General features: G+C 55.6%; 1 protein-coding gene across 2 annotated transcripts in view; it reads left to right on the top strand.

The window, feature by feature from the left end:
• TBCD (tubulin folding cofactor D) overlaps positions 1-26,756 on the top strand; it is a 180,245-nt gene that overhangs the window by 105,814 nt on the left and 47,675 nt on the right. For both annotated transcript variants that reach the window (XM_051838823.2, XM_002723042.5), the window contains 4 exons: positions 264-321; positions 3,771-3,800; positions 12,274-12,359; positions 23,893-23,973. In XM_051838823.2, coding sequence (XP_051694783.2) covers positions 264-321; positions 3,771-3,800; positions 12,274-12,359; positions 23,893-23,973 — 255 coding nt within the window. The remainder of the gene's footprint in view (positions 1-263; positions 322-3,770; positions 3,801-12,273; positions 12,360-23,892; positions 23,974-26,756) is intronic.

Genomic DNA, 26,756 nt, shown 5'->3' with positions numbered 1-26,756 from the left:
CAAGCATGTTCTCTCTCCTGTGACTCTAGGGTGTGCCTCTCTGAGGTTCTTGTTAGAACTGTGGCCAGCTACCCTCAGCTCCCTTATGCCTGCCATGTTGGGGGTGGCATGTGTCTGCCTGGAGCCCCCAGGAGCCTTGGGCTGCGTCACCTGCAGGTTGGACTCCGTGGGCTGGGTGGGTGGGTGAGTTGTGAACCAGAAATCTCGTCAGTCTTGTTGCTTTGCAGATTTCCTTTTCACTCATCATTCCCTCTTTTCCACAGCGCCCTGGTCATCGCCGCAGTGTTTGACCGAAACATAAACTGCAGAAGAGCTGCCTCCGTAAGTCTCCCCTTCCTAGGGTCCCTTTCCCGAGGTGGGGCCGCCCCTGACTGTGCCTGCTGCCTCGGTCTCTCTGAGGTGTCCCCTGCAGCTCCCTGTGCACACTGCGGCAGACCCAGCTCTTATCTACCCTGGGCTCCCTGGGAAGGCCAGAGTGAGGTACCCCCCACCCCAGGGGTCCTGAGCTGCCGCTGTCGTGGGTGGGTCGTATCTGTGAGCGTGCTCTGCTCTGTTCTGAAGCAGGGGGAATAGAGCTTTGTGAGCTTGACCAGTTGTGACAGCAGTGCAGGCCCTTAGAGGCAGCCCTAGGAGGAGCTGTCGCCAAGCAGTGGTCAGCTGTGTGTTCCCCGGCCACACTCCGCCTGGGCCTCCCTGGATGTGAGATTTCTTAGGCTTTGAACGCAGATACTGGTCCCCACCAGGGTGAGCCAGTGATATCCGGACACAGCAAGCTCTGTGGTCGCCTCCCATTCAGCAGACCCAATTGCTGATTCCAGCATAGATCTGGCTGCCTCCTGCAGGCTCTTGGGGAGGTCCTGTGGAGGCTCTGGGGGCTCCTGAGGGGCCCTGGGGAGCCCTGGGGGCACCCTGGGGAGGCTGGAGCAGCTCCATGAGATCTGGCTTCTTCCTGCTTGGCTGCCACTGGTTCATAACTTAGATCAAAGTTTAAGATTTATCTGTTTATTTGACAGGCAGAGAGAGAGAGAGAGAGAGAGAGAGAGAGAGAATCTTCCATCTGCTGGTTGTCTTCCCAAATGGCCGCAATGGCTTGGGCTAGGTCAAGCCGTTGCCAGGAGCTTGGAACTCTATCAGGGTCTCCCATGTGGATGGCAGGAGCCAAAGCACATGGGCCATCTTCCACTGCTTTCCCAGGAAACTGGATTGGAAGTAGAGCAGCTGGGACTCGAATTAGCACCCATGTGGGATGCTGTCCTTGTAGGCGGTGGCCTAAGCTGCTGTCCTACAACACTGGCCTCTGGAGCTGGGAATTGAACCCAGGCTCTCTGGTATGGAATATGGGCCTCTCGACCATGAGGCTCAATGGCTGCCCCATGGTACCATTTTGAAAGAGTACTTTGGAGAAAGCATCCTTAAGGCCAGTATGGAGTCGTCTGGGCCTTGCTTCTGCTCAGCCCTTAGACGTGGAATGTGAGGGAGAACAGCCATCTGGGCAGTGTGCCCGTGGGGCAGCTGTGGTGTGGGAGTGGCACTTCCTGTGCGTCCCCACACGGCAGCTCGGGCTGGTGATGTTCATTCCTCTTCCATATGGAAGAAGCATCTGGGAGTGGTCCAGAGCCTGTGGGGCAGCTCTGTGGTCACGGTTTCTGTCCTTCTGCTCCTGTCTCAGGCTGTGGCTTCTCTTCTTAAGGCCAGCCTTGGTCACGGTCAGGAAAGGAGAAGGCAGAAGAGCTGCCCTGGGCTGACCACCCCTCTTCACAGGCTGTCCAGGGCCCCCAGCAGTATGTCTCCCACCGACCCACACACACCGTGCCCCTCTGCTGGTGTCCCCGTGCTGTGCCACATGGGTGCCCGCCCCGAGGCTGTGCAGTGTGCCCTGCGGTGGAGCAGGCTCAGTCAGGAAGGGAGACCAGGTGTGAGCAGACGTGTCCTGCTGCTACAGGGCCTGTCGCTCTGCGGATGAGGGACGGCTGCGTGTTCGTCTCTGGGCCTGGAGGTGCCCTCTGAGCTGCAGTGTGGGAAGAGCTGCGTCAGTGCTGCCCTCTGTGTTGTGGCGTGCATGTGGCGTGTCATTATTTAGTCTGTGCCACTTGTGGGTTCTTCTGGACACCCCGGCAGGTGGAGGATGTCTCTTCCCCCTGCTCTTACGTCGAGGTGCTTGAATCTTGCGTGTGTTGGGTGCTGCGGGGATCATGTGGATTTGCCCTGCACTGCTCCTCTTCTGTGTGGTGGGTTCAGCTGTGCGTGCGCGTCCATGAGGGATGGGAAGGACTCCACTCAAGTGTGTGCCCGCTTTCTGGTTGGCTGTCTGTTTCTTGCTGTTGAGTTTTGGGAGTTCTCTGTGAGGTCTGGACACTGGCCCTCGCTGGCTTGCTGGTCTTCCTCCCGGACCTCCCCGTCAAGTCCTCGTGGAGCAGTCTTTTCTCTCCTCTGGGCCTCCTTCACCAGCTGCTTTCTTCTGTGGATCTGCTTGCAGGGCCACATCCAAGACTGCTTGCCTGGCCCCGAGTCCCAGTGGTTTTACCCATGCTTGTCCTCGTCTGCCTGTAGCGTGGTCGGCGTCATGTGTGGTCATTGCATCCGTGTTTCTCTCCTGCCTGTGAGCTGTGTGTCTGCCCTGTCAGGACACACGGGCACGGTCACAGCCTTCATATTGCATGGGGTGATTGATTCCTAATTGCTTTTTTTCAAGAGTGTTTTGCCCATTCTAGGGATTTTCCACTTAAACCTTTTTTGTTCCATTTGTGATGATGTCACCACAATAATGAATGTGTTCGCAGATGTTACATGTCACTTAAATTAGTGTTATATATTTCTAGCATTGCCTTTTGGTTATTTTTGTTTCTTAATGAATTTATTATAAAAGTTACAAGATGGCAAACAGCAAAAATCAAGTTTTGCTGCTCCCAGTTCAGGAGCTGCCCAGGGCCATCTGGAGTGCCGGTCCCCTTGCACCTCCACGCTGTCACTGGGCCCCTACCCGGAGACTATGCATGTCCGTAGCCATGGCACAGGAGCTCCTGGTGTCCACCAGGGCAGGACATGCTGGTCCTGGCCTCCCTGACCTCTGTCCCCCCTCCCACAGGCCACTCTTGCTTAGGCCCAGCTGTTGTTGTGGTGTGGGGCAGCTTTGCTTGGTCTGTGAGGTGGCTGATGTCACCTGTGTCTCCCACCCTGGATGCTTTGGGGGACCTGAGGCACCAGCTGGGTGGCAGGGCATGGCACCTCAGGAGGACAGGGTGGAGATGGTGAAGAGAAGGGCTATGAGGGAGGAAGATCACATTTGACCTCTGAGTGGCCAGGTTTTTGCCTTGTGAGCAGGTGTGGCATGGCCCAGGCGCTCAGCTGAGATGCCCCTGTCTCCTCTCTGAAGGCAGCTCGCAGATGTCAGCTGATGAATGTGGGCTGTGGCTGTGAGCTCCCCAGGGAAGACACTGGGGCCTTGGGCCTTCCCCAGCCAGGCTGTTTGGCTGTTTTTCATTTCATAACCTGGGGTGCTGATGCGGGCTCTGCCTTCTCAGGTAAGACCACTTACCAGGATGTCCTGGGTTTTATGAACTCGAATTTTTAAATTGTGGTTTTAAAAAGCACCAGGACATGAAATGGGAGTGACAAACCTCCCTTGAGGCTCAGCTCAACCAACAATGAGGACTTTTATTTAAAAAATAAAGCCATGGGTCATTTATCCTGTGCCGTGTTTGTTTTGAGTTCGTCCTCTGATGTCTGGCAGAGAACAGGCCTCACTCAGCTGTTTGTTCTTCTCTTCCCAGGCTGCCTTCCAGGAGAATGTGGGGAGACAGGTAAGGCCACTTCTCAGTCCTCGTTCCTGACACTTCCTGTCCTCTGGAGGCGTGATCTGGAAGCCTGGACACTTGGTGTCCTCTTGTGTTGTCCCATGAGGGTAAAGAGCTTGTCTGACGAGCACAGTGGTTCCACACAGGGGCACTGACACGGCGTGGGTTCTACAGGAAACTTTTCCACACGCACAGGTCAGAAATCACACAGCTTTGTGCTCAGTCAAGGATACACACAGCCTCAGTTGCCAAGGGCGCTAAGGGGTGAGCCAGGTTCCTGGGACTGACGGCCCTCCCTGTCCCATTTCTCTGGCGGGAGCTGGCAGGTTGGTCCCAGCTCCTGCCTGCCGGGGCCGCAGCAAAGCCCAGAAGCAGCTTCTGAAAGCTGTTGCTTCCATGACCCCGGTCATGGTCACCAGCATCCGAGGGGGTAGCCGGGCTGCCCTCCCGCTGACCCTGCAGTCTGGCTGCTGGGCTGAGCCTTGCCTGGGAAGGGGGGTCCCAGGTCACTCCCTGTGTGTGACCCTGACGCACCCAGGGTGTGGCTGGGCCTGGGCTGCCAGGCAGCAGTGAGAGCTGACCTGGAAGAGGAAGGGGGTTCGCAGAAAGGTTTGGGGGTGTGGGGCAGGCTGATGGGAGGTGTCCAGCTCCGGGGCTAGAGGTTAGTCAGGCACCCCAGTTGTGCCCACCCTGGAAATAGGAAGGGAGGGAGGAACAGAGCCAGGCTGGGCATGGGGGCATCACATGTTCCAGCGGGGGCTTGGCAGACGGCCTTGGGGAGATGCACCAGGTCGAGGCTGGCCTGGGAGGCAGGCAGGCACCGGCAGCACTGACGAGGAGGCTGCTGCCAGGACTGCCTCCCCCGGGGCACTGGGGCACCCCAGAGGGGGAAGCCCAGGAGATGTGCACCTGGCCTTTGGTGGGAAGGGGAAGATCGCAGGGTGTGCCTGAGACCCTCCCTCCTGGAGCTTCCCCGGTCAGGCCCCTGCTCACAGAGCCAACCTTGGCGGCTGGAGCTGTGGAGGACCCTGGCCCAACCAACGCTTCCGGCTTCCACAGGGAAGTGATGTTGCATTCGCGCAGTGAGTGCTGAAGGTGGCGCAGGCCGGCCGGCTGCAGTGAGGCCACGCTGCTTTGCTGTCTTACTCTTCTGTGAGCCCTCAGTGATGTTGGTTCTTGGCCCAGAGGAGCCCAAACCAGCGCTTCCCCTGTGTGAACAACTTCAGAATCTCCTGGGGCTTCCACGCAGTGGTGGGGTGGGACCAGGCTGAGAAGCGGGCTTCACGCTCCCTGCTGCGCTCCCTGTGAGAGCGGTCACTGAGGCAGGACAGGCCCTGCCTTGCTCCTCAGGCTCTCACTGAGGACCTCCCCTCCCCTCTGTAGGTGATGCACCACCCCTGCCTGCAGTCGGGGCTCAGCAACCCTCCAGAGCTGGTGGGCCATCTGCCCACGCTGAGGGGGAGGGCTCCTCTCCTCCCTGTGGTCCTCAGCCAGGGTGCCCCTTCCTGCAGGGCTGGGAGCAGGCGTTGGCGTGAGGGTGCTGAGTGTGGTAGAGAGGCCCCTTCCTCCGTGTGCTCTGGCTGTGAGCCGCACTGGGCCCATCCCCAGGAACGAGTGAAGATGTTGGTAGGAGCTGGGGTGACCTCAGCAGGGAGGGAGGACATGAGCCGGACACAGATGACTGCTGCTGCAGAGGTCCTTCCGGACCATGGGGAGTCCTGGAGGCAAGGCGTCCATCCTGGACAGCAGAGTCTACTGGAGAGGTGGATGGAACTGGAGACAGTACAGCCTGCATTGGTGAGGGATAGCACATGGTTTGTGTTGCTCTCAGAGCAGGAGCCCCTGTCTCAGGGTCCACATCTGGTCTGAGCTCTGGAAATGTGTGGCGTGCGCTCTGTGAGGACCAGCTTAGCATGTGTCGTGCCACACGAAAGAGTGCCACCCAGGCCGAGGGAAGGGGTGGGAACCGCAGGCGAGGGGGTTGTCCGTGGGGTAAGGAGGGGACCTGCTGGAAGCCACTTGGCTGAGTTGAGGGAGTCACCAGACGTCCTGCGAAGTCACAGCCTGGCAGTCTCCTTCCTGCCCTGCAGCACCTGCTGTGGGAGAAGAGCCTGCAGAGGCCGGGGCAGAGGCCGTGCACCACACAGGCCCTGCCGAGGCCCTCGGAGGAAGGGTGGGACCGTGGGGTAGTGGGGGTGCCCAGGGTCCATGTTGGGGCCATGTGAGGGGGTAGATTTGAGCCCAGTTCCCTTGGAGTTGGATGGTCAGGGGAAGGAAAGGCCTTTAACCTTCATCTAACTTTAGGCCAGCAAGCAGAGAGCAGAATATTCTGGAATGTGTCATCCCTACCTTCCTTGTCAAGGCCTCTCAGCCTGGCCTGTGCTCTGGGTGTGGGGTGGCCTTGGGGCCAGCGGCTGCACGTGGGACCTGTCGTCTTCTTGTGCTGGCTGCACTTGGAGATGTGAAGTGGGCGTGTGCATCACATAAGGAGCCCAGTGGAGAAATCACACAATGTGAAGGAATTGCTGGTCTCTTGCAGGGTCAGTCTGTGCCCTGTCTCACATGAGGCCTTGTCCTTCCAAGGCTTGATGAACACTTGAAGAGGGTGAGAACTTGCCAGAACAGCCATGACAGGGAAGCACATTGGAACAGGCCATTTTCTGTGCACAGGCTTGGAATAAGTTGGTAGGAAGAGTGTGGTGTGTACTGTTGACAACAAAGGGCCTGGCCATTCCCTGACTCCGGGGCCTGTTTCTTCCTCCCTTCCTCCCTTCCTCCCTTCTTCCCTTCCTCCCTTCCTCCCTTCCTCCCTTCCTTGATTTATTTTATTTATTTGAAAGAGTTACAGAGAGAGGGAGAGACAGAGAGGAAGGTCTTCCATCACTGGTTCACTCCTCAGATGGCCGTAACGGCTGGAGCTGCACTGATCCGAAGCCAGGAGCCAGGAGCTTCTTCCAGGTCTCCCATGTGAGTGCAGTGGCCCAAAGACTTGGGTCATCCTCCACTGCTATCCCAGGCCATAGCAGAGAGATGGATTGGAAGAGGAACAGCCAGGACTTGAACCGGCGTGTCGCTCCCCCTCTTCGTGGAGGAGCAACACTAAACCCTGCGCTGTTCTTTCGTCTGCTCGGCCCTCCCCGGGTTTGCTGCTGGTTCTTCCCGGGTTGGCTACTATCCCTTCCACCTCCGTGGAAGGGCAGTTCCCCCTGGCCACATTCCCTACTTCCGCAGGGGAGCGGCACACCGCCGGCCGGCTTTCTCGGGGGCTGCACAGGTGTTCCTTCAGCTAGATGTTCCCCCTTAGATGTTCCTGGTGCATGCCGTCTCTCTCCTCCTTTATAGTCCTCCTCCGCCAATCCTAACTCGGCTGCCCACACGCCGAGTACGCTGCTCTCCTCCAATCAGTAGCAAGTCCTACAGTTTATTGGTTGAACTGGAGGCAGCTGTGCGGAAGCTGTTTACTTCTCTCCCAGTGCCATATTGTGGGAGAGCAGATGCATAGAATAAGTCTTAATTCCAGTAACTCAGTCCAGTCCGGTTTGCTCCCCACACCGGCGCCCATATGGGATGCCGGCACTGCAGGCCAGGGCTTTAACCCGCAACGCCACAGTGCCGGCCCCATACAGGGCCTGTTTCTGTTGAGCCAGTAGGCATATCCTTTAGGGCTCCTGGACTGTAGTCTTTGGACTGAAGCACTAAGGAAATTTTCAGGAGAAATTAGCAAGGTAGGAAATGAGGGGCTCCTTAAGATGGGATGTCCCTGTGAGACCCAGCCTAGGAAACCTCTCTCTGAGGTGCTATCGACTGCTGATCCCTGTACTCCTGCCTGGGCCCCCCGTTTAGTTCTTGTGTTGAGAGACAGATGACCAGAGGGGACTTGGACTGTGAAGTTTTTTTTTTTTTTTTTTAAGATTTATTATTTATTTATTTGAAAGGCAGAGTTAACAGAGGCAGAGAGAGAGAGAGAGAGAGATCTTCCATCTGCTGGTTCACTCCACAAATGGCCACAGTGGCTGGAGCTGGACTGATCTGGAACCAGGAACTTCTGGGTCTCCCACACGGGTGCAGGGGCCCAAGGACTTGGGCCATCTTCTGCTTTCCCAGGCCATAGCAGAGAGCTGGATCAGAAGTGGAGCAGCCAAGACTTGAACCAGTGCCCATATGGGATGCTGGCACTGCAGGGGGAGGCTTTACCTGCTATGTCACAGCGCCAGACCCCGGTGTATGTTTTACAAGAAAAAATACATTCAGTTTCTTTTCTTTTTTTTTTTTAATATTTATTTATTTATTTGAAAGAGTTACAGAGAGGCAGAGAGGGGAAGAGAGAGAGATCTTCCATCTACTGGTTCACTTCCCACATGGCCGTGATGGCTGGAGCTGTGCCTATCCGAAGCCAGGAGCTTCTTTCTGGTCTCCCACATGGGTTACAGGGGCCCAAGTGGGCCATCTTCCATTGCTTTCCCAGGCCATTGCAGAGAACTGGATCAGAAGTGGAGCAGCCGGGACTCAAACTGGCGCCCATATGGGATGCTGGCACTGCAGGTAGCGGCTTTACCCGCTATGCCACAGTGCCAGCCCCATATTCAGTTTCATACACACATACACAAAACATACCCACACACAACACACCAGATATCCACACATACAATCTACAGACATACAGACCATGTGCATGGCACACATGCACACAACACACATCTATATATCCACACACACAGTATCCACAAGCACAACACACAACATATACATGTAATGCACACCACACACCCACATGCCCAGACATAGGGTAGACCCAAATGCAGAACACATTCCACATGCATGGTAAAGATGCACACAGTACACACCCATGTACCTACATATCTAATACATACAAACATATGTCACATACATAACAGACACACATAATGCACATGCACAGAAAACACAAACATGATACAACAGATACCCATGCATACAGTGTACACAAACACAATAATGCCACATAACACACTTGTGAGTAGCACACCCGGGTACCCCCCAAAATACACACAGTGCACAAAACACATACCCACACACAATACACGTAAGCACACCACAACATATCACATGTGATACAGATCATGTAGCTACATATCCGTGTGCATGATATACACTGCACATACCCCTGCACAGACACATAACACACCACCTAAAAGATAGACATGTATGTAGCACCCACCCACATACCCATGCACACAGTATGTACAAAGACAACACGTGTCATTCACGATACAGATAGGTACAACACCAGCCCACATATGCACGTGTACAGTACACATAGACACAACACAGGTGCTACACACTTGACACACAGAGAACTGCACAGTACTTCCCCCTCACAGGGTATGCACAGTGCACACAGCAGACCCCACATGTCGTACACACAGACATAGCATGCATACCACTCACACAAGCACACGCCCCAGTGATTACCTGCCATAAGGACAGGAAGCGCACACCCTCTGGTCACAGCCCTTTGGTCTGGAACATTCCCAGACAGCCCTGGTGGGAAAGGAAATGTTCTTCCAGCCTCAGGCCAGCCCCCTGCCCCTGAGGCCTCCCTGCTGGGGCTCTCCCTGTTACTCCTACACCTGAGAAGAGAACACACTTATAAAGCTCACAGCACAGAAGGTGAAATCACACCACAGGTCAAAGCAGAGCAGGGCCCTGCCCTCCCACCTGCTCAGGCCGACCCACCCTCTTCCCTCATCTCTGTGTCCACGTGGCCTGTGTGAGGTTTCCTAAAGACTCATTCATCTGCTTGGGCAGGCCTGGGCAAGCCTCTTGGTGTGGGAAGTAGGTGCCTGGTACGTGAGGAGGGGCCTGGAAGTGAGGTAGGGGTGCTCAGGGTAGGGCCGGCTCCTCCATCAGGCTCTCTGGGTTCCAGTGTGAAGACCCAGTCCTGACACCAAGACTCATCCTCTTTGCTGTGTACCAGCCCCACCAAGGAGCAGGGCAGGGACAGGGACCTCTCTTTTCCCGAGAACTGGGTAGGAAGGGCTGTCTCCATGGGAGGCGGCCTCCACCTGTCTCCCACTCCATGACTGTGCTGCCTGTGGGCCAGGGCACTGTGCTGGCCTTGTGGTGGCCTGCCTGCACACATGCCTCTGCTGCCTCTATCCTGGTGAGGAAACAGCCCCCTTGCCCTAGAGGATGGAACACCCTGCCTGGCAGGGCAAAGCCTGACCCTCCCTGTTTGTTTATTATCCTGGGCTATGGTGTTGGGGGCTGGGCCCTGAGTACCGTCATCTGTTTTCGTGGTGGGACTTGGTCCCGGCCCCCTGGACATTGCCCTGGGTTCCCCACCTTTGTGTGGAACATGGGCCACCTCATGGAGTGGGTGAACCCCCTTCTGTAGAATCCGCCTGGGGGCAGCTCCGTCCTGTCCCGTAGTTAGGCCGTGGAGGTATGCGCTTCGGCTGGATCCACGTGTGACATCTCCAGCAGCTGCAGCTCCCAGCATAACCCTTGCAGGGCATTTGTGGGAACCCAAGCACTCTGTATTCATTCTGTCAGCTCATCCTATCAGGAAGGGGGTCAGGGTGTAGCTGGGTGGGTGCAGTGTGTCCCTGGGTGTTCTCAGGAGAGCTGTTTGTCCTGTGATGTTTGCTCACTACATTCTTAAACAGAGATGTGGGATTTGAATGATCAAGTGCCACGGTCTAACAGATGTTGAGGAGGAATCTGAACTCAAAGATGGGCAGGCCTGGGTGGGTGGAGTGGATAGGGAGCTGCTTCCTCTGGCCACATGCACCTCCCAGCCCCAGGCTAATCACAGACACTCCCTTCTGGCCAGTGACCAGTAGCATTATCCAGCTCTGTACTCGGGTCTGTCCAGAGGGTGGCTTTTAGTGCAAGAAAGCAAGAAGAGCTACCCCCCAGCTCTTCCTAGGCTGTTCCCTGTTCAGCTGTTTTGGACTTGGGATGGCATCACTGATGCCACTGGCTTAGACTGATGGGCTTCTTATGTGCAGCTGGAGCACTACACCATCATTTTTGACATTGTTTCCATGATAATAAATAGCCTGAATCTCGTGGAAATTTGGGCTCGAATCATAGATTTAGTTCTTTATGTGTCAGCTTGCTCAGGAGCTGGACGCATACTTGCTTGTTGTGATAAAAAGTGACAGCAGCTGAGGGAGTGACTCCTCTTGGTGCCTGCTGAGTCCCTGTTTGTGTGTGTGTGGCCATCCAGAGTAACAGGTGGGTGCTGATGGCTTCTGTTTGCATGGGTGCACCCGTGTGTGAAAGACACCATCAATTTTTTTTGGCAGTGCTAGTTGCAGTTGATTGGTGATGTTGAGTGCAGTTGATTGGTGGTGTTGGATGCAGTCGCTGGTGTTGGTGTTGAGTGCAGTTGGTTGGCAGCATTGGGTGCAGTCTCTTGGTTGTGTTGGTGTTGGGTGCAGTTGATTGGTGTTGTATGCAGTCATTTGGTGGTGTTGGTATTGGGTGCAGTCGATTGGCAATGTTAGTGTTGGGTGCACTCTGTTGGCTGTGTTGGTGTTGGGTGCAGTTGGTTGTTGGTGTTGTATGTAGTCGGTTGGTGGTGTTGGTGTTGGGTGCAGTTGATAGGTGTTGGGTGCAGTCGATTGGCAGCGTTAGTGTTAGGTGCAGTTGATTGGCGTTGGGTGCATTTGATGTTGGGTGCAGTCTGTTGGCTGTGTTGGTGTTGGTGCAGTTGGTTGGTGTTGGGTGTAGTTTGGTGATTTTGGTGTTGGATCTAGTTGATTGGCAGTGTTGGGTGCATTGGTTGGTGGTGTTGGGTGTTTGTCATTTTCCTGAGCTTTGTTTGATAAACTCATGCCAGTTTTGCTGTAGTTGAGAGCTTCAAGTTTCTCTCATGGGGCCTGTGTGTTGGGGGTGGGAGGTCTTCTCTGAGACCTGTTAAAAATCCCCCTGTGGTTCATACTGTCAGGTTTTCTACATTTGTGGTGTTTCAGATGTTGGAAAATTTTACAGAGTGGTGTCTACAGCACTATGCAGACTATGGCCCTGGGGCAGGAGTCTGCTGGGAGAGTGTCTGTGGACCCTCATTCCCCTTATTTCAGAGTCTGGGGTTTGCTGCTTCTGGGGTGCTGTCAGCCCCACCTTGGCACTAGCCAGGTCACTGCTCGTCCATTAGACAGTGAGGCATGGGCTCTGGGCTGTGAGACCACCAGCACCTTCCTCTCCCAGAGTGGGCACATGCTAGGGTCTTTTTGCCTGGCTAGGGGCACAGGGGGATTGAGATCTACATCATTGAACCCTGATATCTTCTCAGGATGTCTGCTTTAAAAAAAAAAGTTTCTCCCAGCATTGTGGAGTTGAGTGGTTGAGGTAGTTTTGGGCCCAGCCAGGTTAGGCAGTGAAAGCATGGACTTGATTTATCTCTGACCATCACTGCTGGGCTTATGAAAGTCCAGGTATGCATTTAGATTAATTTCCCTCTTTTCTTTTTTCTAATTTCACATTTATCCAGGGCACTTTTCCTCACGGAATTGATATTCTGACCACCGCTGACTATTTTGCAGTTGGTAAAATATCTAACTGTTTCCTGGTCATAAGGTAAGTTTTTATGTGTGTCGCAGAATGTTATGTCTCCTTCCGTGTCTGATTCCACCATGCTTCCCTTACCTGCGAAGGTCCACTTCATGTCCATGTGGTTTGTGTGGAAGTGACACGTTGACAACAGGTTTGTCTGGACCTCGTCATGCTGCTCTCTGGAGCAGCGCTGTGTCCTCGAGGGCTTGCCGTCCCCACACCGTATGCACCGGTCCTGCGTAGGGCTCAGCACGCTTGCGTTTCCTCTGCGTTTCTTCTCTTTCTTCAAGAGCCATTTCAACTGAGGTTATCTCTGCGTTGTTTGTGAGAAGCTTAAGAAAGCGGTCTTCGAGAAGTCCAGCCAGGGAGTAGTGTGGCGGACGAGTCACGTGCTCTGGGTCACGTGACAGCGCTGAAGGGAACAGAGGCTTGGCTTGTCTGTCTTAGGGCAGGAGAGAGCATTTCTCAGGGAATGCTAAATTCATTTTTAGACACAGTTGCTACCACTGCTGCTCCCAAGGACAGATTTCCAAAGTGCCCGCGTGCTGGCCACGCAGAAATGGCATTTCCCCATGACCACACGCACAGATTTTTCAAAGCAGAGAATCTGGCCCTGTTTCCGGAAAGATCTCTGACCGAACTCGAACTTGCTGTCTGTTTCCTCTGTCTTCCCTTGGCTGTGACATCCTTTTGTGCCCTGTTGGTTCTTCCTGTTTTCCTGGCTTGTCAGCACTTCCTGTTAGACACTTCATGGGGAGTGTCCGGCACCCTTCTCCCGAGCGCCTAGGGTGCAGCTGCAGTTTACCTGCTGAGGTTCTAAGCCACCCTGAGGCACAGCTGTGAGTCGTGTGTGCGTCCTGTAGAAACACTTACAGCACTGGGCCCTGCGCCGACGTGAGGACACGCCAACACCAGGTGTGGTTGTGCACCAGCCTCAGGCTCTCTCCCCCAGTAAGGGCCCTGTGCTCAGCCTGGACTCTGGGTGTGAGGCAGAGAGCACTGTGTAGAGAAAGTGGGTGGGTGGGGGATTCGCAGCCCCAGGTCAGGCGGGGCTGTGAGCTGCAGTGAGGAGGGGGTGGTTGTGAGCTGTGGGGTGCAGGAGGTGAGGGATTGGGTTGACTACCATTACCGCCATGCCTGCATCTGATGACTGGGAACAAGGAGACCACATGGTCAGAGGCCACGTGGGTGTCACCAGGGGTGTCCCAGGGGGTCTCAGAGTTGGTGGTGTCCAGGGTTTCCCACAGCAGGATGAGGGTACAGGTGGGGGAGGTACCTGGTGCCTGGAGGTTAAGGTTGGGGACTCAGCCCTGTGTCTGTTGAACACAGAAATCAACCAGGTTCCTCAGGAAAATGGGAGTGGTCTCTCTCTCTCTCTGTCTCTTTTCCTCTTTTCTTCTTTAAATACTTATTTATTTGAAATTCAGAGAGAGGATGGCCTAGATGGCCTCAATGGCCAGAACTAAGCCAGGAGTTAGGAGCTTCATTCAGGTCTCCCATGTAGGTGGCAGGAGCCCAAGCCCTTTGCCCTCTTATTCCACTTTTCTCAGGCCGTTAGCAAGAACCTGGATCAGAAGCGGAGTAGCCAGGACTCGAAGCTGCACCCATATGGGGTGCTGGTGTTGCAGGCTTTACCTGCCATGCCATAACGCAGCCCCTGGTTTTTTTTTTTTTTTTTTTCCATTCACTTATTTGAGAGGGAGAGGGAGAAGGAGAAAGAGAGCACAAGAGGGTGTGGGTACACAAATGCTCCCATCTTTTGACTCATACCCCAAGTGGGCATTGTGGCCAGGAGCTGGGCGTGCAGTCCTGGTCTTCAGGAGGGTGACGACCAGCAGCGTGAGCCAGCCCTGCAGTTTCCAGCAGTTCAGTGGAACTGGGAGCAGAGCCGGGACCTGAATCGTCAGCTCTGATGTGGGACGACGGGCATCCCACCAGGGTCTTAGCTGACCGGCCGCCAGGTGCGCAGGCTGGAGCAGACACCGGCACTCACCTGCTTGCTTGTGTTTTCTGTGCCCGCTTTATTGAAGGGCTAAGGGATGACAGGAAATACACGTGTGTGATGTGTACGTTGTGGCAGATTTTGACATGCCTGTCTGCAGCAGCCGCTACGTGAGGACAGGGAATACCTGTGTCTCCCATGCTTCCCTCTCCCCTCCCCAAGCCTTGCTCCAGGTGGCCTGGCTCTGCCGCTGTCACCCAGATGAGTATCTGCTCCCTCAGGTTATGTGGAATGGGGTCCGTGGTGTGCTTTTTGCTTGTGCTGGCTTCTCTCACTCAGCCTGAGAACCTTCTGTGCCCTGGTTGCTGAGTCGTGTTCTGCCGGGAGGGCCCATGGTGGCCTGTCTGCTCACCTGGGGTTGTGCGGGGCACGTGTGAGGATGGCCTATGTGCTGGGGTGGCCACACTGGTGCGAGTGTGGAAGTAACTCATAGTTTGTGTCTTCCTGATGGCGCTGAGCACCTTGTTGTGGGCTGGTGGCAGCACTTCTGTCCGTGTGATTCTTGGAGTGGTGGTTTTCCTCTTGCAGAGAGTTCTGCGTGTGTCCTCAACTCCGCTTCTCTGCAGGCGCTCTCTCCTCTGTGGCTTGTCCTTCAGTGTAGTTTCTCACTCCAAGGCTCTTTGTGAAGTAAGAGCATTACTTTTGTGCGTCAGTTTCTTTACAGTTTACATAATGTGGTGTAGGTGTGGGGCGGGTTATGGCACATGTGAGCCCTTGAGTCATTGCTGTGGCCCGCATGAAGAACACGTCCACCCCCACGGAGCTCCCCTGCCCTGCTGCGACCTGTGCTTCACAGGGCTTCGCTCTACGCGTTCATCCTCTGTGTTTCTGAGTTCCCCAGGCGCTGGGGGCGAGTCGCCACTGAGCATCCTGCCGCTGTCCTGTGGGCTTCTCACCTCTGGGCTCCCACGCGTCAGAGGGCAGCTTTGCTCCTGTAGCTTCTGATAGAGAGAGCACAGGCGGGGCCTCTGCCGGCTGGGCTTCTGTCCTCCCCTTCTTCTCCCATCCCCTTCTTCTGAAGATTTACTTAATTATTTGAAAGGCAGAAAGACTGACTGACTGACTTTCCATCTGTTGGTTCACTCCCCAAACGGCGACAACAGCCGGGGATGAGCCAGGCTGAAGCCAGTGTCCAGGAGCTTGATCTTGGTCTCCCGTTTGGGTGGCACTGGCCCAAGCGTTTGGGCCATCTCCTGCTGCCTCGAGGGGCTTTCGCAGGGGGCTGGATTGGAAGCAGAGCAGCTGGGACTCAGCCTGGTGCTCCCGTAGGGAGTGGCGTAACCCGTTGTGCCGCAACACTGGCTCCTGGCTGTTTTTCTGAATCACTGCATTCATGAGTTGTGATTGTTGGTCTTCTTGCTGTAAATCTTATTTTTAACGTTGAACATCATTTATAAAGTGGATTTTGCTTTCTAGTAGTTTGCCTTCCAGTAATTTTGCACATCTGTGACCTAAAAGTTCCTCAAATCAAGGAGGCCTTTGGGCGAGCTGTTTGCTTCTGTATTTCCCAGCTCAGTAAATGCATCCCACCTCTATTCATTTCTTGATTTCTCTTTCTCATTTTCCCACACCTGGTTAGTGACCTAGTTCTGCCAGATCCACATCCCTAATGGGCCTCAAACAGCCTTCTTCCTGTTCACCCTCTCTGCCATCCCTGACTTCCAGCTCTTATTAACCTGGAAACTTGTCAAAGCCTCCCAGCTGACTCCTCTACCCCCAGGGCCTGACCTCACCCATCTGTGCTTTGCCCTGCTGCCCCAGGAACTGACTGAGTTCCTCCATATTACAGCACTTTCCTGCCCACGCCCTTCCCTGTGCCTTCCTCCTGTTCCTCCTCCTGTACCTGCCAGGCCCCCATCTCCTCCTGCTGCACCTGCCATGTCCTCTTCCCTTCCTGCTTCATGTGCCATGCACTCCATTCCTCTTCCTCCTCCCACCTGCCATGTCCCCTCCTGCTGCTGCACCTGCTGTGCACTCTGTCCTCCCACCTGCCATGACCCCTCCTGCTGCTGCACCTGCTGTGCACTCTGTCCCCTCCCACCTGCCATGACCCCTCCTGCTGCTGCACCTGCTGTGCACTCTGTCCCCTCCCACCTGCCATGACCCCTCCTGCTGCTGCACCTGCTGTGCACTCTGTCCCCTCCCACCTGCCATGACCCCTCCTGCTGCTGCACCTGCTGTGCACTCTGTCCCCTCCCACCTGCCATGACCCCTCCTCCTGCTGCACCTGCTGTGCACTCTGCCCTCCCACCTGCCATGACCCCTCCTGCTGCTGCACCTGCTGTGCACTCTGCCCTCCTACCTGCCATGACCCCCTTCCTCCCCTCTTCCTGCACCTGCTGTGCACTCTGTCCCCTCCCACCTGCCATGTCCCCTCCTGCTGCTGCTGCACCTGCTGTGCACTCTGCCCCTCCCACCTGCCATGTCCGCTCCTCCTGCTGCACCTGCTGTGCACTCTGTCCCCTCCCACCTGCCATGACCCCTCCTCCTCCTGCTGCACCTGCTGTGCACTCTGTCCCCTCCCACCTGCCATGACCCCTCCTCCTGCTGCACCTGCTGTGCACTCTGCCCCTCCCACCTGCCATGACCCCTCCTGCTGCTGCACCTGCTGTGCACTCTGTCCTCCCACCTGCCATGACCCCTCCTGCTGCTGCACCTGCTGTGCACTCTGTCCCCTCCCACCTGCCATGACCCCTCCTGCTGCTGCACCTGCTGTGCACTCTGTCCCCTCCCACCTGCCATGACCCCTCCTGCTGCTGCACCTGCTGTGCACTCTGTCCCCTCCCACCTGCCATGACCCCTCCTGCTGCTGCACCTGCTGTGCACTCTGTCCCCTCCCACCTGCCATGACCCCTCCTCCTGCTGCACCTGCTGTGCACTCTGCCCTCCCACCTGCCATGACCCCTCCTGCTGCTGCACCTGCTGTGCACTCTGCCCTCCTACCTGCCATGACCCCCTTCCTCCCCTCTTCCTGCACCTGCTGTGCACTCTGTCCCCTCCCACCTGCCATGTCCCCTCCTGCTGCTGCTGCACCTGCTGTGCACTCTGCCCCTCCCACCTGCCATGTCCGCTCCTCCTGCTGCACCTGCTGTGCACTCTGTCCCCTCCCACCTGCCATGACCCCTCCTCCTCCTGCTGCACCTGCTGTGCACTCTGTCCCCTCCCACCTGCCATGACCCCTCCTCCTCCTGCTGCACCTGCTGTGCACTCTGCCCCTCCCACCTGCCATGACCCCTCCTGCTGCTGCACCTGCTGTGCACTCTGTCCCCTCCCACCTGCCATGTCCCCTCCTCCTGCTGCTGCACCTGCTGTGCACTCTGTCCCCTCCCACCTGCCATGACCCCTCCTGCTGCTGCACCTGCTGTGCACTCTGTCCCCTCCCACCTGCCATGACCCCTCCTCCTGCTGCACCTGCTGTGCACTCTGTCCCCTCCCACCTGCCATGTCCCCTCCTCCTCCTGCTGCACCTGCTGTGCACTCTGTCCTCCCACCTGCCATGTCCCTTCCTGCTGCTGCACCTGCTGTGCACTCTGCCCTCCCACCTGCCATGTCCCCTCCTGCTGCTGCACCTGCTGTGCACTCTGCCCTCCCACCTGCCATGTCCCCTCCTCCTGCTGCTGCACCTGCTGTGCACTCTGTCCCCTCCCACCTGCCATGACCCCTCCTCCTGCTGCACCTGCTGTGCACTCTGCCCTCCCACCTGCCATGACCCCTCCTCCTGCTGCACCTGCTGTGCACTCTGTCCCCTCCCACCTGCCATGTCCCCTCCTCCTGCTGCACCTGCTGTGCACTCTGCCCCTCCCACCTGCCATGACCCCTCCTGCTGCTGCACCTGCTGTGCACTCTGTCCCCTCCCACCTGCCATGACCCCTCCTGCTGCTGCACCTGCTGTGCACTCTGTCCCCTCCCACCTGCCATGACCCCTCCTCCTGCTGCACCTGCTGTGCACTCTGTCCCCTCCCACCTGCCATGTCCCCTCCTCCTCCTGCTGCACCTGCTGTGCACTCTGTCCTCCCACCTGCCATGTCCCTTCCTGCTGCTGCACCTGCTGTGCACTCTGCCCTCCCACCTGCCATGTCCCCTCCTGCTGCTGCACCTGCTGTGCACTCTGCCCTCCCACCTGCCATGTCCCCTCCTCCTGCTGCTGCACCTGCTGTGCACTCTGTCCCCTCCCACCTGCCATGACCCCTCCTCCTGCTGCACCTGCTGTGCACTCTGCCCTCCCACCTGCCATGACCCCTCCTCCTGCTGCACCTGCTGTGCACTCTGCCCCTCCCACCTGCCATGACCCCTCCTCCTGCTGCTGCACCTGCTGTGCACTCTGCCCTCCCACCTGCCATGTCCCCTCCTCCTGCTGCTGCACCTGCTGTGCACTCTGTCCCCTCCCACCTGCCATGTCCCCTCCTCCTGCTGCACCTGCTGTGCACTCTGTCCCCTCCCACCTGCCATGACCCCTCCTGCTGCTGCACCTGCTGTGCACTCTGCCCCTCCCACCTGCCATGACCCCTCCTGCTGCTGCACCTGCTGTGCACTCTGTCCCCTCCCACCTGCCATGACCCCTCCTGCTGCTGCACCTGCTGTGCACTCTGTCCCCTCCCACCTGCCATGTCCCCTCCTGCTGCTGCTGCACCTGCTGTGCACTCTGCCCTCCCACCTGCCATGACCCCTCCTCCTCCTGCTGCACCTGCTGTGCACTCTGCCCCTCCCACCTGCCATGTCCCCTCCTCCTGCTGCACCTGCTGTGCACTCTGCCCTCCTACCTGCCATGACCCCCTTCCTCCCCTCTTCCTGTACCTGCTGTGCACTCTGTCCCCTCCCACCTGCCATGTCCCCTCCTCCTGCTGCACCTGCTGTGCACTCTGTCCCCTCCCACCTGCCATGACCCCCTTCCTCCCCTCTTCCTGCACCTGCTGTGCACTCTGTCCCCTCCCACCTGCCATGACCCCTCCTGCTGCTGCACCTGCTGTGCACTCTGTCCCCTCCCACCTGCCATGACCCCTTTCCTCCCCTCTTCCTGCACCTGCATGAACTGCTGACCCATCTTCCTCCTGCGCCTGCTATGCCACATTCCTTCCTTTCCCTCTCATATCTGCTGTGCCCTCCCCTTTCACCTTGTCCTTGCCTCTTCCTCCTGCACCTGCCATGCCCTTGTGTCCTCTCCTCCTTCCTCTCCTGCCCCCTGGTGGACAGTTCTTTGGTTTGCACTGACAGCCCACGTGGACCTCGTAGATGCTGGGATGGCTTGGGCTAAACACTCAGGAGTCTTTTACAAGACCGCTGCTTGTTGGGCCTCACTTCAGACTGGAGCTCAGGAGGCTTAGTCTCCATCCGCCTCTCTCCTTGGTCATCTGCTTGCTCCTCTGGACTCCTGTGCTTCATCACCACCTGTTGTGGGCTCCTTGTGTCACCCTGGCTGGGAATTTGCTTGTCAAGAGTGCGGGTCGCGTGCTCGCAGCACCTTGGTGCGGGGGTCCTTGGTGACGGGGAGGGGTTGGCTTCTCGAGCCTCCCGTTTTTCTCAGGCGGTGTGACCTGCGGGGGGCTTCCCACTCACACACTCCTGAGGAAGCCTCCACTTTTCTTTCTGTCACTTCAGAGCACAAGTCTTTCCTGGCCTGCTCTCTTGGGCTATGTGTCTTGCAACACACGTGTTTGTGCGTGCGGCATTCACACTCACCGCTGGGTCCAGCTCTGCAGCGCCGTTTTCTCTGGCATGTCTCTGTCCCTACCTGGCCATCTGCCTGGTCTCTTGGGCTCTGTGGTGGGGGCCGCGGTGAGGTTGGTGTGAGGCTGTGTGGATGAGGTCGTGGGTTCACATGATGTGTGTGGTTTCAAGTTGTAGCCGCGTGAACTGTAGAAGGTATGTTGTTTGAATAGGCAGTGCACACACATGGTGTAATACTCAGAAAGCGCAGGCGTGTCAGGTGGGGTCACACCTGTCTGTCCCTGTCCCGCTCTCTGATCCCGTTCCTGGTGTTGCCTGTCACCAGGTTCGCGTATGCTCTGGAGCAGGGGTGAGGAATGTCTGACCCACGGGCTGTATCAGGCCCACAGAATCATTTGGTCTGACCCTGCTAAGGCATCCACAGGCAGGACTTGGAATTCAGTAAGTCTGTAGCAGGCCCGTGAATGATGTGAATACCTGGATGGCCCCTGGCAGACAGAAGGTCCCCGGCCTTGTCTGGAGAGTTCTGTTCCTGCAATGCACACGAATAAGCTGAGAAAATGCAGACAGCGCCAGGTGCCCTGGTTGTGCAGGGAGGCGAGCCCTGTGTGGATACTGGACTCTGTCCAGGCTCTTCTGTTGAGAGCAATGTGGAGTGCATGTCCGGTTTCTCACGAGTGTGACTATCTGTGACTAGGTGGCCAGAAGTGGACCTGTTGGACCCAAGGGTATTTGGGTTTTGTGTTCCTGGGCCACGTGACCTTGTAGGCCCTCAACCATGGTTGAGGCCCAGATGCTGAGTGACCAGTGAACACAGAGTGAAGGCGATTGAGTGTTGCTTCAGGTGGTTGAGCTCTGTGCTTTTCCCGTAACTGTTTGTGGGCAGTGGTTCTGCGAGGCCCTCGTGTCCTCTCCTGTGATGCCAGTGCTGGCTTTCCCCTTGTTGTCTCCTGACGCTGGTGTTGGTGTTCCTCTGGCAGACTGTGGGGGTTCTGTGTGTGGATGTGTTGATGTCTTCTCTTATGTCGTCATCAGGAAGGTCTTTCCCACGTGGGGATCAATTTTTCCAATTCTCTTGTGATATTTCAAGAGACAGGCAGAACTTAAACCCCACCAGCTGCCCCTGCATGAAGGGTGCAGCTCTGTGAGCACTGACAGCTCACACCTGGCCCTCTTTCACTTTCCGGGGTGCGGGGGCTCCCAGCCTCAGCCCTGGAGCTCTGCCCATCGCTGTGGATTCAGGGGGCGTCAGGAGGAGCACACGCTGCCGGTGGCATCCATCGTGGCTGAGCTGTGTGCTGCTCTGTAGCTGTTGGAAAGCATACAGATGGTTTTCAAATAAAACGTTCATCTGAGAGGCAGGGAGGGGTGGACGGGAGACACGAAAGACACAGAGATCTTCCGCTGGCTGATTTGCTCCCCAAGGGAAGAGCCAGGTTGAAGCCGGGAGCTGGAAACTCCATCCAGGTCTCCCACGTGGGTGGCAGAGACCCGGGTCATTGACCCATCACCATTGCCTCCCAGGGAGCACATCAGCAGGAAGCCGGAACTGGGAGTGGAGCTGGGTATTAGGACAAGCACTCTGCCGTGGGAGGCAGATGTCCCAGCTGCTAGGAGGAATGCCTGCTCCTGTTCTGAATTTTTGACTCAGTTGAATCAAGCTGTTGAACATTTATTTGGAAGTGTTTATGTGGATATGTTAAGACCTAGGTAATTTTTGTGTATTGAACTTCGTAAGAGACTGTGAAATTGCTTTGCCCAGTAGCTATGTGGCTTCTCCTCCCCCGAGAAATGCGTGCAAGTTCTGCCACTCCACGTTGTTGCCAGCACTTGGTACTTGTCACTTGGTACTTGCCCGTTCTAGGGGTGTAGTTTGCATGCTCTGCTGACTACTGATGTCAGTCACCTTTTTGTGTGCTTATTGGCAGTGTTGTTTTGTGATGATCTGCTACCGATTGTTATTTAGATTTATCATCTTTATTTGGATAGAAGTCTTGTCATTTTTGGGAATCCCTGTCCCAATGCTTATAATGGAAGAAGGCTTATTTTGGTGCATGGATTCGGAGATCTGGGTGAGTGTGGGAGGTGGTGGGTGTGCAGAGGATGGATCTCCTGGTGAATGCAGCCGGCTCCAGAGCTGCCTTCCCAGGCACACCTTGATGACTAAGCACCTCCCCCCAGCTGCTTCCTAAAATACCATGATTGGGTCAGGTCTGCCACCCTTACTCTGTTACCATGAACATAGCAGACTGTGGGGACCAAGCCTTCAGCTCATGGGCCTCTTGGGGGCACCCAGACTAATATACAGTCCACAGCAGCCACCTCCCCCAAGTCTCTCTTCATTTTCTCAAAGTTCTTAACATTGTTGAAGTGTGATTGACATATGTTAACTGCACATCAAATGTACAGTTGACTTCAGTATGCGCTCAAGAATCTCTATCACTGTGGTTGCCAAGGTGGGGACATGAGATTCCTTCCTGTGTCACCACAGGTGCCGTGTCTGGTGTGTGCCGTGGTGGGGGCGTGGTCTTCATCCCAGTGTCACTGTGTGTGCTGTGGTTGGGGTGTGGTCTTCATCCGGGTGTCACTGTGTGAGCTGTGGTGGGGGTGTGGCCTTCATCCCAGTGTCACTGTGTGAGCTGTGGTTGGGGTGTGGCCTTCATCCTGGTGTCACTGTGTGTGCTGTGTAGGGGCATGGCCTTCATCCTGGTGTCATTGTGTGTGCTGTGGTTGGGGTGTGGCCTTCATCCCGGTGTCACTGTGTGTACTGTGGTAGGGGCATGGCCTTCATCCTGGTGTCACTGTGTGTACTGTGGTAGGGGCATGGCCTTCATCCTGGTGTCACTGTGGTTTCCAAGGTGTGGACATGAAATTTGTTCCTGTGTCACCATAGGTGCCATGTCTGGTGTGTGTTGTGGTGGGGCGTGGTCTTCAACACAGTGTCACTGTGTGTGCCATGGTGGGGGCGTGGTCTTCAACCCAGTGTCATTGTGTGTGCAGTGGTGGGGGCGTGGTCTTCATCCCGGTTCACTGTGTGTGCTGTGGTGGGGGCGTGGCCTCACCTCGGTGTCACTGTGTGAGCTGTGGTGGGGGCGTGGTCTTCATCCCGGTTCACTGTGTGTGCTGTGGTGGGGGCGTGGCCTCACCTCGGTGTCACTGTGTGAGCTGTGGTGGGGGCGTGGTCTTCATCCCGGTTCACTGTGTGTGCTGTGGCCTTCATCCTGGTGTCACCGTGTGAGCTGTGGTGGGGGCGTGGCCTCATCCCGGTGTCACTGTGTGAGCTGTGGTGGGGGCATGGCCTCACCCCGGTGTCACTGCGTGTGCCGTGGTAGGGGCATGGCCTCATCCTGGTGTCACTGTGTGTGCTGTGGTGGGGGCGTGGTTGTCGTCCTAGTGTCACTGTGGGTGTCTAAGTGGAGGTGTGGCATCGTTCCTATGTCACTGTGTGTACTGTGGTAGGGGTGTGGCCTTTACCCCACACATTTCTTGCTGCCCACTTCTTTGTAGTCCCTACCTCTGGCCCTCCCTTATCTGAAGGCAACCGCTGACCTGCTTCCATTAGAATAGATTTGTTTGCATTTTCTCAAGTTTTGTATTAATGGAGAAGCTAGCGAGTGCCAGTTTTGTCTGCCTTCTTTCTGACCACGTGTTGAGTTTCTGATGAGCATGCGTCCTGTGGCTGAGTCGCAGCCTGTTCCCCGGCTGTGCCTGGTGTGCTGGGGGTACAGTTGTGTGTGCAGCTCTGGGAAAATGGGAAGCCACGAGGGGGCGTGGCTGAGTCCTGTGGTGGGTATTTTTCTCTCGGCAAGAGATGGCGTCTGTTTTTAAAATGCTGTGTTTCGCATTCTTGCTTTTGCTGCATTCTCACTGACTGCGAACTTTGTCTTCCAGCGTGTTGATTGCTGGCTTTGCTGAGTACACCGAGCCCATGATAGAGCACCTGGTCGCCATGAAGGTCAACCACTGGGACGGGTAGGTTCCCCCGCGCGCGTGCTGCGTGGAGCTGGTGAGCACCGAGTGGTAATCTCAGAGCAATAAACAGGCAGGCTGCATGCCTGGTGTGCCAGGTAATGGTCTGTTTCCGGTTCCCTTCTAGAGTCCCTTGTCGGGCAGCCCTGATGTGTGACTGTTCCCGTGTGAGCGCCCTGGGCTGGTGTGTAGTCGAGGGCAGGAACTTGCCTGCGGCCAGGAGGAGCCTAGGCCGGGGACACGCCTCGTCTCCCTCAGCGAAGCAGTGCCTCCCACCCTGATCTCTGCTTGGCTGCTCTGGCTGTCTTCTGTGTTGCCTCCTGGGAGTGGAGCAGGCATCAGTGGCTGTTTTCTTAATTATAGGAGCAGTTTCAGGGTATCTTGGCATTTCGTAGGCAGTTAAATGTGTCTTCAAAGAGAAAAGCTAAGTGTGCAACCCAGAACATAAACAGAGCATTAGTGCTGTTATTACCTCCTCTAGGAGGCCAGATTATCTTTGCCTAGGAAGGCTGTGTCACTGCCTGTCACACACGGATCTAAAGATGGTAAATGCCTGTGGACGTCAGTCACTTTGTGAGGGTGTACGTCCAGAGTTCCAGTTTTAGGGTGTGTCTTTTGCAGAAAGTTCTTTTGAGGACAAAGGCCTTGAAAGTTTGGTTACTTGTGGCTGTGTGCTGTGGTGCCCACGGGGTCCAGGAGATGTGCCCTTTGTTTCCTGTTGGTCACCCTTAGCTTCCAGGTGATGGTCTCTGTTTTTGATGTTTGAGACATACCTGCATATGTGGCACCAAAACCTCTTGTGAGTAGGAGCCCGGGTCCTCTGGGCAGAGCTTGTCTCACCAGCTTATCACTCAATCAGATATTGAAAATAAAGTTGTAAAGGTAGAGATGGAGAGACACATCCGTCACATACCTGCACCAGCCAGGGCTGGATGCCAGGAGCCAGGAATGCCAGCCAGGTCTCCCATGTGGGTGGCAGGACAAGCACTTGGGCCATCACCTGCTGCTTCCCATGCCTGTTAGCAGGGAGCTGTTTCTGAGCACAAGGTCGCCAAGACTTGGCCTCAGGTACTCTGATGTGGGGTGTGGGCATCACACAGGGCAGCTCAGCCCCCTGGCCACAGGGTCCTCTCCTGAATGAGCTGTCCAAGTCCCCAGCTGTTACCGTTACGTCCACCACTTCTTCAGTTCTGGCAGTTCTTCCTTCACGTTTTGGGTGGGAGACTCCTGGTAGATTGTATCTATCTGTTGTTTTATCTTCTTGGTGTGCCGGCCCTGGTCCTTGTCTCTCACCACTTTTGTCCTAATAATTTGGTATCCCCAGTATATGCATGCTGGTAGGCTTTTTCCTTAAAGGGCCAGAGAATAAATATCTTAGGTCTCTGTCCCAAATACTTTATCATTTCTTTTCCCTGTACAGCCCTTTAAAAAATAGAACCATTTTTAGCTTAGGACCTTAGACAAAGAGGCCTCAGACTGGGTTTGGCCTACTGCCAGTCAGTAGCTGCTATCCTAGTGACTTGATCTCTTTTGCTTCTAGTCTGGGCGCCTTTTGATATACTGCTTGTTTTTATACCCAGTTTGCCAACCTCTGCCTTTTTCTGTGAGCTGTTCAGCCCATTCAGATTTGATTTTTAAATATCAGCATAGTTCAATTTATGCCTGCCATTTTACTGCTTGTTTTTCATTTTTTTTCCCCATTGCCTTTTTTGTTTAAAAAATTTTTTAGAGGGGCTGTCACTGTGCCGTAGCAAGTAAAGCTGCCTCCTGCAGTGCCGGCATCCCATATGGGTGCCAGTTTGAGTCCCGGCTATTTCACTTTGTATCCAGCTCTTTGCTATGGCCTGGGAAAGCAGTAGAAGATGGCGCAAGTTCTTGGGCTGCTGCACCCACGATGGAGACCCGGAGAAGCTCCTGGCTCCTGGCTTCAGATTGGCCTAGCTCCATCTGTTGTGGCCACTTGGAGAATGAACTAGCAGATGGAAGACCTCTCTTTCTCTCTTTGCCTCTGCTTCTCTGTAACTCTGCTTTTCTTTTTTAAAAAGATTTATTTATTTATTTATTTGAAAGTCAGAGTTATACAGAGAGAGGGAAAGGTCTTCCATCCACTGGTTCACTCCCCAGTTGGCTGCAACGGCAGAGCTGTGCCAATCTGAAGCCAGGAGCCAGGAGCCTCTTCCAGGTCTCCAAGGACTTGGGCCATCCTCTACTGCTTTCCCAGGCCATAGCAAAGAGCTGGATCAGAAGTAGAGCAGCCGAGTCTCGAACTGGCACCCATAGGGGATGCTGGCACTGTAGGCAGAAGCTTTACCTGCTACGCCACAGCGCCAGTCCCACTTTGCCTTTCAAATAAATAAATAAATACATAAATAAATCTTTAATAAAAATTTTTAAAGAAATCTTTCTAGCAGAGACTTAGAGAAGAAATGCAGAGCTGAGGGACCTGAAAGCATCGTCTGGTCTTCCTTTCTGCAGGTTCTCACGCTCACACCAGCTCTTTTCCTAGAGCTTTAGGGTTCACAGAGGGTGACCGTGACCTTGCAGAATTACAGTTTTCGAAAACTGGAGATGTCTCTGCCCTTGGCCTGGGATTCCTGCTGAGAGGCTATGAATAGGGCCCCTCTGACTTTCAGGCAAGAAGCAAGGCTCGCACCCATGGGAGCTCAGAGGATTCCTGCAGAAGCTCCCGCAGTGTGTGGGATCCCCGTAGCAGGCACCTTTAGGAATCTCAAGCAGTGCTGCCCCTTGAGCAGGTTGGTTCTGAGGGCTGGGCTATCCCGTTGTCC

The sequence above is a fragment of the Oryctolagus cuniculus genome, chromosome 17 (assembly GCF_964237555.1).
Source record: "Oryctolagus cuniculus chromosome 17, mOryCun1.1, whole genome shotgun sequence".
NCBI lineage: Eukaryota > Metazoa > Chordata > Mammalia > Lagomorpha > Leporidae > Oryctolagus > Oryctolagus cuniculus.
Note: the sequence above shows the minus strand (reverse complement) of the source record. Positions and strands in the feature narration are given on the sequence as shown.